Genomic DNA, 12787 nt, shown 5'->3' with positions numbered 1-12787 from the left:
ACTAAAACGATTAAAATATCTTGAAAAACACTCTAGAACGGGTAGGGAGTTATGATAGTTTTGAAGTTTGAGTAAAAAAAAATCTGGACTTCAAATTCAATAGTAGCTCGGAGAGAGGTAAAATAGACTTTCTCTCTCTCTCTCTCGAAAATCACATACTTCGCCAAATCACCTTTTGATGGGCCGTGGTCACTCGATGGTGGGCAGACTGAACCCACAGTAGTCTGCCTGGTTTTCTGATGGTGGGCTAGTTATGGGCTTTTGGCGGCGCCGGCTGTTAACCTGCCCCGGCCCATGGACATGCAGTTGGTACCCCGCGCACCCCGTACCGACTACACAAGTTCAAAACTTCAAATCCCTTGTCGGACTCCCAATTCCCACTCGAACTCGAATTGCATTCTATTCGCCTCGCACTCTCCATATAAACACGATCAACACGCAGCATTCTATCGCCCCGCGATAGCTTTTATTTCTGCCAAACCAATCTCCTTGACCCCTCCGATCGCACACCAGCACACCACTCGACCCGTTCCGACTCGATCCATCCGATCCCGGCCCCCATGGCACCAGAACCAGCTTCCCGCCGCTGCGACGACACGCACATGAAGCTGCTGTGCAGCCACGGCGGCCGCTTCCTGCCCTGCGGGCCCGACGGCGAGCCTCGGTACGTCGGCGGCGAGACGCGCGTCCTCGTCGTGCCGCGCGCGGTGTCCTTCCGAGATCTAGCGGCGCGGCTGGCGGAGATGGCCGGCGGCGGCTCGGCGAAGGAGGTGCGCGCCATCAGCATCAGGCACCGCCTCGCGGACGAGGGCCTCGAGGACGTCATCGTGACGGTCACCTGCGACGAGGAGGTCGCGCACATGCGCGACGAGTACGACCGCCTGCGCGCCACGCGGCCGGCCGCGAGGTTCCGGGTCTTCGTCACCACCGCCACCGCCACCGCATCGTCCTCCACCGGGCCAAAGAGAGCGACGACGAAAGCCGGGATCCCACCCCTGGCGCCACCGTCGTCGATGCGGCGCGTGCAGAGCGAGCAGGCGGTCGCCGTACGAGCGCAGCACCAGCACCGGCCGACGCGGCGCGTCCACAGCGCGCAGGAGCTCGCGGGAGGAGTCCATGTAGTGCAGCCGTCCTTCCACCACCACCACCATCGCCACCAGCACTGCTGCTACTGCTGCTCCTGCCAACGCCGTGACCGGTACACGCCCGCGCCACCGCCTGCGCGCCCGACGTACGCACTGCCCTACATGTCCAAGAAGGTAGCCGCCGCTCCTCCTTTGGTGTCCGCGGCGGAGGCGGCAGGGCGGGTGACGGCGGTTTCCACTGATGCAGCAGCCGCGAGGGAGAAGGCGACGAGCAGAGACGTCGAGACGGCCGTGCAGAACAGAAGAGCGATCTGGGAGCTGGAGTGAGGCGTGCCAGGATTAGGGCTTAGATCTTGGTGATCTACTGATCCTGTTGAGTTGTTATCACTGTTGGCTACATATACAAGCTGTAAAAATCTTTAATCTTCGTGATTGTTAGTAACATCCTCTGTTTCTTCGTCCAAGATTTAGTTGGGACGATTGGCTGTTTACTGTATTTGGCAGCCACGGCAAAAAAAATTGTTGATCGTTTTCTCTCTATTTCCCCACTGGAACAGATGTAAACAGTAAAGATTAATTATCCCGTGCCTCTTGTTGATTACTGTATGTTACAATTGCATCAAATTTCTTTCAAGAAATAGATTCGCATTAGTTCCTTGTTGATAGTGTTCGCACGAGTTCATGTTACAATTGCATCAAATTTCTTTCAAGAAATAGATTCGTTGTTGATAGTGTTCGCACGAGTTCATTAAGCAACCAGATTGAACTAATAATTGGGTTTCGTCACGCTTAATCAAACTGAATATAAGAAGGGGAAGCTACACGACAATTAGCATGCAGGGTTTCAGGCATGTTTACTGCATATACACAGATTCTAAGCGAAGCTATGGTTTTGACTTTTGACTGATGCTGAATAAACCAGGCGATGTGATCCTATTCGACAGTCAAAAAAAAAAGTGATCCCATTCCAATCGCATCTTCTCTGAAGGAAAAGCATCAAGCTTGGAGTTGGAGCTACGAGTTCCAGTCGGAAACAAGCCATGGGCTCACGCGTGGTGGTTGCATGAATCCAAACAGGCCCTTGTGCCCTCGAAGCCCAGGCCTCTCTCAACCTGCATCAACTGTGAGGCCCATGGGCTATGGGCTGCACACATGGCCCAGCGTAAAAAGAGCCACTCAGTAACAAACAGTCTTTGATTAATATTTGCCAACTCACCACACTGCTACCATTAAACAATATAATTAAATTATTATGAAACCACAGCGGAGAAACTACATAAACGATACATCTTTTTTTTTTTTTGCGAAACGCATAAATGATACATTATAACAGGCACTTATACATGATAAGGGGACCTAAAATTTCTAAGGAAGAAAGTAAAAAACCGGGAAGAGAAATGGGTCATCTAGCTGAATGCATGTTTCAGGCAATGTAAACCCAAACTAATTTGCCAAAGCAACAGCAGGATCCCTGCAGCATTGTCACTCCTCTGAGCGTTCAGAGCCTTCGTCGCTGTCGTTGCAAGGGACGGTGTAGTGGATCACGACGCGGGCTCCGGACGACAGCCTGCACGAACACGGTTCAAAGCACAGCCCTCAATACGACGACGGGGCCAAAACAAGAAAAAGCATCGATCGAGTGCATACCGAGCACTGACAAAGAGTTCACAGTAGGTTCAGGTAAGAAAGGCCACGGGCGGCACTTAACTTTCCTCGATCTTGACGAGCTTCTCCTCCTTCCTGAACGAGTCCGCCCTTGTAGTTGTAGTCGCGGACGCGACCGAGGCGTCGGCGAACCTCCTGCTCCCATTCCCGGAGGCCGCGTCGCAGTCCTGCCGGGTCGAGGAGCTCCGCCGGCAGTCCGAGACGGGAGACTTGAGCGAGTCGCCCTTCGGGTGCAGGAAGGATGACACGATTGGCGTCCGGGGGAGGCACCTCGTGCGCGATGATGTGTCGTCGGTTTTATCCTCTTCACGTCTTGTGCAATCTAGAGCGTCGCCGGCCCTGCAGATTAGTTTCAAGTGTGAGAGCATGTTCCACCATGAAACGAAAATAAAATACATGCCAAGCACAATCCTAGGCCATCAATTATGTCAAGTGCGCCAATGGCCAATGTAATTAAGTTGTGGCTCTGCCAGGTAAATTTTGGGGTTTTAACAGACTGAAGAAACCATGATCTAGTAGCAATGCAGATGAATGGAATGGAACCCACTGTCTTCTTAGTTGCAGTATTTTTTTTTCTTTTAAAAATGGTCCCAGCAATAGAATGACAGCTTGGAAAGATACAATGCAACTAACTGTTAATGAGGATGAACCAACAGGGTCACTTCTGTATTTCAGTAGAGCAACAGGAGAATCTTGCCTGGCAGCCAGCAACGTGGTCCTATACATCTGAGAAGCGGCTCGTGTTGTGAGAATGAGGGGATCACCAGAATTTCAGAAGTGAACTGGTGACAGCAACGAAGTGACGGAGAGAGAATTCACCCGCCGATCTGTATTTTCGGTTACATCTTTACTATACTATAAGCCAGTTCGCCGTAACTAGTCATGGCCCCGGCCTAAGGATAGTATTAACATTCAGATAGATTCAAAGAAAGTAAAATAAGAAATGGATAAAACAGAGAGATTGTAGTGTTTTGTCATGTTGTTTCACGCCTTTTTACAACTCTCTCGTTACCAATCTGGGATCCTGCAGACCTCAAATTCTCCCCGGGCAGGTAGATTCCCGTACTTTGCTATTTTGTTTGATAGATACATGCCAGCTATATGCTGGCATTATATGACAACCGTACAGTGTTTCTGGTATCAACCTGTTTAGTGTTAGGCAACTGCAAAAGCAATGGTCCTAGCGTTCATAAATATTCTCCAGTACATGTCTCTTCTCCAACTCTTAACTCTCTGATCCCAGACTAAAACAGACCCAACCAAATTGCAAAACATATATGCAACCAATAATGTTTTGCGTCCCTATCAGCAATTAGTGCAAAATTTTGGATTCAATGCCCATATATCATTGGATCCACTCTTGATGAGAAATAATTTTGGAAAAGGAAACATAACTAACAAAGATCAAATTGATAAGCTAAAAGCACAAGGACAAGCAAACTCTGCAATACATAATAGTATGAAGTCATGGATTAGAAGGTCTCGACAGTTGAGCCGCTCTAGCTAAATATTTTCTTCAAAATCTACAGCCACTAAGTACGTCATGGAATTATGTATGGTTTGAACAGTTAGTCTATCCCAAATATTTGTGTATACCCAGAAATTATATCCAAATATGAAGTTATTTAAGTACACTATTAAGATCATAGTGAAGCACTGAGCTTACCTTTCTGCATTGTAGGAAGAAGACCGTTTAAGCGCTGAATATCTCTCAGCTGGAACATCTCTTTGCATCTTAGTCTCAATAAGGCTTCCACTGAAGTATTCCTTTTCTTCCAACCTCATTCCCATTAACCTGGGATTTTCTGACAGGTAATCAAGCTCACCCATCATCATGGTGCGAGAAATTAGCGGCGAGGGGAACTTCAGGTTTGGGAACCTTGCCTTGTATGTCTGAACAATTCCGGCATTTTCCTGATCTTTCACCGAAAGTGAGCCACAAGTGATGAGCTGCATCAGTACATTTGTCAGCTTTAGCTTTGGGCAGGTGGGCACAACAATATCCTCCTCTCCAAGAATCCTAAAGCTGTTCGTCACATTATCCGCTCGTATCAACGACTCTAAACTCTCGGACTTGGCACGGGTCGACGGTATGCTCAATGGAGTAATACACTGGTGCAGGAGTTCCCTGGAGATCCCTTGGAGATCTGCTGACCGGCGAGGATGGCTTTGCCGGTACTCTGTAATTTCACGAACGACAGCATCATGATCTGTGCTCAGACTCTTCTTGCGCAACTCGGGTGCTCTGCGACCCGATCTTCTGCCAAGATCATCAGTTTGAGTTGCAGCATCCATGCAACCGGTGGGCTTGTAAACTCTGAACTCTACTGGGCTCGCAGACCCGCTCACTGGCAGTTGAGTCCTCTCATTCTTCTGGGGCTCCTCCGACTGCTGTGACATGGTCTCCAAGGAGCGATCCCTGCACGGAGAGGGGGTGTCATCCTCATCTTGTGAGGGCACAGACGGTGACCGCCGGGCCTTGGCTTCTCTAACTATCACGCTAGGAGGGGAGGATGGGTAGGAATGATCTCTTGGCAATGGCTGCCGTGCACCCTCTTTCGGTCCGCTCTGTTGCTTTTGGTGGTTGCCGTTACTGAAAGGGTAAAATGGACCTGAACAGCCAGAAAATACTAATAATCAGAGAGCAACCAACACTGTCACGAATTGAGTAGAACCATTGAGCACTGAATTTTCTAGTCCAAGTTCAGAAATGAAAAATGCGAATTCAGAAAAAAGAAATATATGCTCACCTGAAGGGGATTGGTCCACGAGCTCGGAGCCCTTGAGCACGTACTCGCCGTCGGTCGCCGCGACGACGAGGTCATCCTCCGAAAGGTCGTGCCACACAAACCCATTCTTGTAGCTCCTGAAAACCATCGACTGACCGATCAACACGGGAACACCAAAAAATTTCGCCAAGAAAAGCAGCTCAAGAAAATGTCACGGGCAACGAGCAGCGCTGCAGTACCTCTTGCAGGACCACGAGTACATCGCCGCCATGCCCTTGCCGCGCACCATGTTGAGGTGATTAATCACATCTGAAACCCGCCGGCCGCCGCAGCCCCAGGAAAAAAAAAACATCGTCGGTAAACGAGCACTGGTAGAGAAAGTGGAATTGCGTGCGAGGTCGCGTTCGCTTACCTCTGAGGTAGAGCCCCTCCGGCGAGGCCAGCGGCACCTCGACGAAGTGCGGGTGCTCAAGGTGGCGGCTCCGGGTGAGGTAGTACACCACCGGCACCTTCCGCGCCGCCTGCGGCCGCCGCCCTCGGCTCTCCATTCTCGGCGCCCAGCTTCAGTTTCACGCTCCTCCACTCCTAGGGAGAAGAAACTGAAGTCGAGTCAGCAGCAGGAGAAGCTGGCAGGAAAGAATCCGGAAAACCCGCTTCAGTTACATCACATCAAACGGCACGGAGGCACAAAATTCAACACGCTTAGCAACCTCCAAATTTGCCATCGAGTAATTAAATAATACTTCATATATAAACAAAACAAAAACAGAGGCGACTGCCTGCAGCGAAGTGAGGGTACCTCGAGCTCCAAGTCCAAAGCCTTGAAACCGCGTCGAGATTAGCGGGCGAGTGCGTCCGGAACCTGCATTCCCGGGCGCATGAAGGCGGCGCCGAGATTGGAACTCGCCGGCAATCAGAATTGGGACGAGAAGAGAGAGAGAGAGAGAGAGAGGTCGGGCAAGATAGAATCGGCAGGCAGGTATGAGGTATAGGCGCGCACGTCCCGGCAGGGTCCTTTTCGGGCTCACTGGCGCGGGCACACGAGGGGACGGGACACCGGGGAACTGATCCTGATCCCAAACTTTCCTCCTCTCATATTTTTTGACGCGGGAGCGGTGCGTACAAACAAAAATCCTCGGTTGGAGCTTTCCGGCCGGTGAGGGAGGCAGGCGCGGACACGCAGGTGCTTCCAAGCCTCAAAAGGGTTGGTTTACAGCGAGGCGTGAGGAGGATGCGTGCTTGGGCGGTGGGCGGGAGGAGCACGAGAGGGAGCAGAGCAGCGGGGCGGGGAGGATGTGATATGCGCGACGAGACGAGCTCAAGAAGGCAATGACGGCATTGAATCGGGGCAGGGCAGGGCACTGGAGCAGGGCGTAATGGCGGGCACGGGCCTGCAAAACGGAGGCTTTTTCGGGCGAGCAGGAGCAGGGAACTGAGGGAAGGGGATGACTTTTTCCGTGGGCCGAGGGGGAGTCGCCGTCGACCTCTCGACTGCGAGTCTGCGGCCGCGGCAGCTGCGCCTAGTGCGCGTCAGGTTAATGGCGGGGAAAGGGAAAGGGAAAGGAAGGGTGGGGGCACGGGGCTGGCAGGGGCTTGAGGTCAAACGGCAGTGGTATGTATGGCGCTGGCCGGCGCAGGGCGGGCAGGGGAATAAAGCAGCGGGTACTGGGACTGGGTGACGACTGCCGAAGCAGGCGGCGAGAAGAGAACAGTGGAGTGGGGTGGACGGCGGTGGCGCCGGGCGGTTTTGGCAGGTGAGACAGGTGTACGAGGGGGCGGAGCTGGTGGCATCGATTGCGCTAGCTCCCGTCGCGTTGGAGGGGCTGGGGCGGGCTCCTTGCCAATGCCTGCCTTTGCCTAGCCGCGGAGCGCGGAGATCGGAGACGGCTCGGCGGTGATCGAGGACGGGGCTCGACCATGGCTCGCAATTGCAAACACCGGGTTCACGGACCACCCATCCTCTCGCCCGCCACCCCACCTCGCCCCCCCCCCCCCCCCCCAAGCGGCCGGGCCGAGGCGTTTCTCGTCTCCTCTCACCTCCGTGCAGGTGCAGGCCAGCAGCACGGCACAAGAGACACCAAAGTCCCGAAGGCCAAAACGATGCCCAGTTAGCTTCGCAGAAAAAATAAATCAAAATATTATTTTGATTGATTTATTAAAAGAGAAAAATATTTTTTTAATTAAAAAATAAGTTAAAAAAACGAATTATAGGGGAAACGAAAAGGGCCGCTGATAGACTGACAGAAGGAAGCATACTGCAATGCTCCGGTGTTTGGTTACAGGATACGTGGGATGGAACCATTGTAATAGAGAATATTTTAGGAAAAAGCTAACCATTAACTGGTTCTTTTGTTTCCTCTATCTAATCACATGATTTTTCAACAGTTCGATACATCGTTGATTGTGTTAGGGTGAGTGGATTCGTGAAGGCCATCCGCTGCACATGTACGAACGTTTCTTTCTTTCTTCCTTTGTTTTTCTTTCTACCATTTTTTTCTCTTTTTATACATATTTATAAGTTAAACTATATAATTATTTTTGAACATAGTTTCATATATCTGCTAATATATTATGATATTAATTTATACATCTGAGTACTTGAATATAACTTATACGTCCAAATATACATCTTAGTCATTCATTAAGTTATATATCTAAGTTATACAAACAAGTTATTATAATATAAGTTATCAATGTTGACTTATATGTATAAGTTTATTTATCTAACTTATAGGTTATACAAACACGTTATTATAATATAATTTATCAATATTGACTTAAACAAGTTATTATATTATAAGGTAGCATGTTGACTTGTGCATATAAATTTATTTATCTAACTTATAAGTTATATAAACAAGTTACTATAGTATAAGTTATTAATGTTGATGTGTACATATAAGTTTGCTCATCTAACTTATAAATCTAATTTTTACATGGATACCTTCTAACTTTGTCACGTATACAAGTTATATGTATATCTTTGCCACGTAAGTTATATGTTTAAGTTATGCACGGGTTAAAATAGAAACTGAGTGTGCTGCCGAGCGCACGAAACTAAAACAAAAGCACGCGTGCGAGGTTAGCCATAAAAGGATGTCCGTTAGTTTTGCATCGTACAGTTTGAAAGTTGTGTCCAAACTGGTTGAAACACTCGTTTTTTTGGATTGTTGTTATCGGTTGTTTTCTAGCTTATCAACACTTGGTTGTGGCCTGTCATTAAAACAACCGAACGATAGATAGAAAGCCCCATATTTTAAGATGTCCCTTTTCGTTTCTCCAAAACTGAAGTACCATCTAGTCCCTTTTTTATGTCGCTCGTCTTTGTTCCGCGCCACTAGCTCGGCTCAACGGCGGCACCTGCCTACTCGGCTACTCCTCTCTCCTTTTGCCTGACAGCAATGTCTGTCCAACCGATCCACCCCACTAGTTCGGTCCCACGATGCCATCTATCTAGCCGCTCCGTGCCACTAGCTCGAGCCCATGGTGGCGCCCTTATAGCCCCGACGACGGTGTTGTCCCAGCCTAAGTCTCGTGCTCCACTAGGAAGAATGTAATGTAAAATGACAACTGAGTTCATAGATAGCATGTGGAGGCCAAATGGTATGCCTACTCATCCCTCTGGGCCCCTATCCCTCTAACTAAACAGCTACCTGAGATTGTTCTATCTCATAAAATGTGGATAGGATCATCTATTTCCTTGTATCCAAAACCAAACACACGGCCCCGTGAAAAGTGACGGTAGTATCATATAGTGGACAAAAATTCGAACACAGGACCATGCAAGAAACTTTGAAGTTTTTAGGACCATTAAAGAACTAAGTGACTTTCACAAGGCCTTGCCGGTAATTTTCGCAACAAAATAAATCAAAGCCACACTCACCGCATCTAAAGTTGACCCTGTGGGTTCGCCGTGCTGCCCTGTCCTGACTCCTTCGGCAGTGAGGGTGAGGGTGAGGGTGTGGTGCCAAGACAGACGACCCGGATGGCCGGATGTTGAAAAGCGCTGGCGTGGTAATCATTGTGGAGCACCGTGCAAGAAAAGCTTCCAGCATTACGATAGAACAGTACAAGAGAAAGGAGGAAATGGTTGGTAGCCTCCGTCGTGCGGCTCGCGCCGAATGTCCTTGGGAGTCACTAATTACTCTACCCATTATGTTAAGGTACTCTAATCACCCAGGCGTAGGATTGTCTGTGCACTCACCACGGCAGCCCTTGCTACTTGTATGCTTATATTTGTACATAGCGCAGCTTTTGAGATTGTCTTCGGTCTGATCTAACTAAAATGAACAAGTGGCAAATAAGATAATTCTCTGTTCGCTTGAGCTTATTCAGAACTACTTTTTAGACATGGAATATTTTCCTCTCACAATATTTCAACCTAAGCCAAATTTTAGCATCAGCGAGCAGGGTGAATGATAGATGGAGCAGGGTGGCAAAGGCCATTTCATCTTTTGTACTCCCTCCATTCCAAACTATAAGTCATTCTAACATTCTTAGAGACATAAAAGCATCTCAAATATGATCAAAATTTAAAAAGCAATTACAAAGATATATAATATTAAATAGGTATACTATAAAAATATAGTTTGGTGAAGGCTGAAGCAGAGAGCTGGGTAGAAGCAGGCGCGAGGGGGCTAAGAGCTTTAGCACACCCGTAAGCCGGAAATTCAGGCCTGGAGTTTCAGTAGTTAAACGCCACGATGTAGCAAATATAAAACACTGGCGTGGCCAGAGACGGGCATTTTGTACGTTCTGAAACTCTATTTCTCCTTGATACAAAGATACGTATTGCTTGTGTGTATTCAAGAAAAAAATATAATTAATAAAAAATCTAATGATACTTATTTGGTATTATAAATTGTATTATTTTATTAGATAAATTTGATCAAATTTAAGATGCTTTGACTCACAAAAAAAATAGAATAACTTATAATTTGGGATGAATAGAGTACTTAGAGAAAAAATATAGAGTAAAACGTATAGCCGGTCCTAAAAATGCATGGATGTATTATGCCAATTCTTATACTCGTGTTCTTTCGATACTTAATCTTTGTTCGTGTCCTAGTAACCATTTAAACGGGTCCGAGCTAACATGTCAGTTCCATCTCTCCTTTCCCAATTCTCTCGTGGACATCACCAACTGCCCATGCACTTGCCGCTCGTAGGGTACCATGCCAACATCGCCTTGTGCTGTTGTGCACCCACCCCTACCGCAGCGCCACCATGAAATTGTAGTCGCCTCACCTCTGCCACTCGCGATGCGCCGACTCGACAAACACCCTGCCTTATGCGTCGTCTCACCCTCTCCACCCTATCGTTGCTGTCATCGTGGCCCTACGGCCGCTGCTAGCATGTCTTCCTCGTCGCTGCACGCTGCTTGGTGGTCTCCAGAGAGCCGTCGTAGTAGCAGGATCCGAACAAAGATATTACATTTGAATAAGGACACCCACAACAGTTACTAGCTTTAAACCAACTTATTCAATAGTGCTAACTTTTAGCACGTAGCTTTTAATATGGATAACCTTACATGACTTTCTCATATTACCTTGAAATGTGTACAAAAGTTTAACTCTTGATTAAAAGCTATCTTTTTTCTCTCTTCTATTAAAATATGAGAAAAATACTTAGAGCTAGCTTAAAAAACCAATTCTTAGATCTGCCCTAAATACTGGGATCCAAACAGAGCACATATCATAATGATATAATTGATTAGCAGTGGCGGATGCACGATGCAGGATAAGGGGGGCTAAAACAATGGAGATGTTGATTTGCATGAAGATTTAATGGTGAAATCAAGCTTTTGCTACAGTGATTAGTGGTGAAATCAAGCCATTAGGGGGGGCTGGAGCCCCCCCAGCCCCCCTTTGGATCCGCCCCTCCAGTGACAAACCCACGACCACACGAAGTCACCTACAATGGTGACTGGCTCTATTCGCTTCTCTTATAATCCGTACTTTTTAGCTTGTTTTTTCAGTCGGAATCGTGTTTTTCTCTCACGACAAATCAGCTGTAACAGTGTTTCGGTTTGTTTTTTCAGCGAAGCGAACGGGCCTCTATGAACTAGTTGTAAGCATATTATTTTATTTTTTATTAGAAGAGAGAGAAGATTATCTCTTTGATCAAGAGTTAGTCGCATATTCAAAGATCATGTGATGTTGTTACTTAGGGTTATTCATATTAAAAAATTATGTGCTAAGAGTTAATATTATTAAAAAAATATATTAAAGCTAGTAACCAGTATCTCGTACTGTTAGGATGCCCGGGCTGGGGATTTTAATTTTGCGAGCAGCTTTCCTTTACCATCTCTGACCGAGATTCCATCATTGGAGCAGGAAATCTTCAAAACAGGGCCCTGGCCGCTGTGGCTGTGGCCTGGCGGAGTATCTGAGACTATGGGTCCATGGGCAAGCCCTGCTAGCCAATAAAATCAAGGACTATTTGCCCTTTGCCTTGGTCCACAAAAAAGTCAAAACAATAGCCATAGGAAACTGCTCCATTTCGACAGGTGTCAAATGCTACAATATACTGGCGCCACGTTCAAAAAACAACACACTAGCACCACGTTCAAAAAAACAATATACTAGCGCCGCGTAACATCACATACCATACTTCATCCCTTTCCTTCCATATATTTTGGATCGACCAATGACCCAAGGAAAGTAAACTCAGCATCCCTAGTAAAACGGTAACCGCGGTTCTTTGTGTTCACAAAATCTGTAGGATTCGCCGTGGAAAACACCGTTTATTCGCTGAAAAGTAGTGCTGAAAAACATGGTCTATATATACTATTAGTTGTTCCTCGTATGGATTGATGTATAATGCATGAACCTAACATGCATGAAATGATTCTCAAATCTCCCAGTGGCATGTAAGCATGCGAAGTCGAATTGATGGAACACTTCGATTTTTTACTGTCGTCCCTAAAGCTGTCAATTTACCATGATAAAACGAGTATAGTTGGCCACCGTGCCGTGCCGACATGGCACGCGGCACGGCCGTGCCGTGCTGGCACGGCACTGCGCCGTGCCGCGGCGTGCCGTCGTGCCGGCCGTGCCGTGCCTGGCCGTGCCATGGGCCAGGCCTTCGGCCCATGACACGGCACATGGGCCGTTTCTCCGTGCCGTGCTGCCCATGTGCCACGGCCATTTTGGCCGTGCCGTGCCGGCCCACGACCCATCAACAGAAAACACTCAAAATCAACAGAAAATTCCAAAGTCTAAGTTCAAAACTTCAAATGATCACATGTCACAGAATTATAAAGTAGTAAAGAACAGAACAGCAGAAGATATAATGAAAATGATTATC

The 12787-nt window shown here is 47.7% G+C and overlaps 2 protein-coding genes across 5 annotated transcripts; one reads left to right on the top strand and one right to left on the bottom strand.

Annotated features, from left to right (window-relative positions):
* Positions 1–560: 560 nt before the first annotated feature.
* Positions 561–1412, top strand: LOC136536312 (RAF-like serine/threonine-protein kinase PRAF). The gene has a single exon (XM_066528649.1). The coding sequence runs from the start codon at positions 561–563 to the stop codon at positions 1410–1412; it is 852 nt and encodes a 283-aa protein (XP_066384746.1).
* A 903-nt stretch (positions 1413–2315) lies between these two features.
* Positions 2316–7438, bottom strand: LOC136538407 (protein SOSEKI 3-like). 4 transcript variants are annotated; one of them, XR_010779329.1, is made up of 7 exons: positions 6279–7438; positions 5892–6105; positions 5719–5788; positions 5501–5616; positions 4417–5362; positions 2733–3089; positions 2316–2652 (listed from the first exon to the last, which is right to left on the bottom strand). XR_010779329.1 is itself a non-coding variant. In XM_066530381.1 (6 exons), exons 2-6 carry the CDS (start codon positions 6025–6027, stop codon positions 2789–2791), a joined length of 1569 nt encoding a protein of 522 aa, XP_066386478.1. In that variant the 5' UTR covers positions 6028–6105; positions 6279–7438; the 3' UTR covers positions 2316–2788. The 4 variants fall into 4 exon arrangements, 1 of the variants encoding a protein (XP_066386478.1); XR_010779331.1 differs by having other exon boundaries at positions 5892–6078; XR_010779330.1 differs by having other exon boundaries at positions 5892–6064.
* Positions 7439–12787: the final 5349 nt, after the last annotated feature.

The sequence above is a fragment of the Miscanthus floridulus genome, chromosome 2 (genome assembly GCF_019320115.1).
Source record: "Miscanthus floridulus cultivar M001 chromosome 2, ASM1932011v1, whole genome shotgun sequence".
Classification (NCBI taxonomy): Eukaryota; Viridiplantae; Streptophyta; class Magnoliopsida; order Poales; family Poaceae; genus Miscanthus; species Miscanthus floridulus.
Note: the sequence above shows the minus strand (reverse complement) of the source record. Positions and strands in the feature narration are given on the sequence as shown.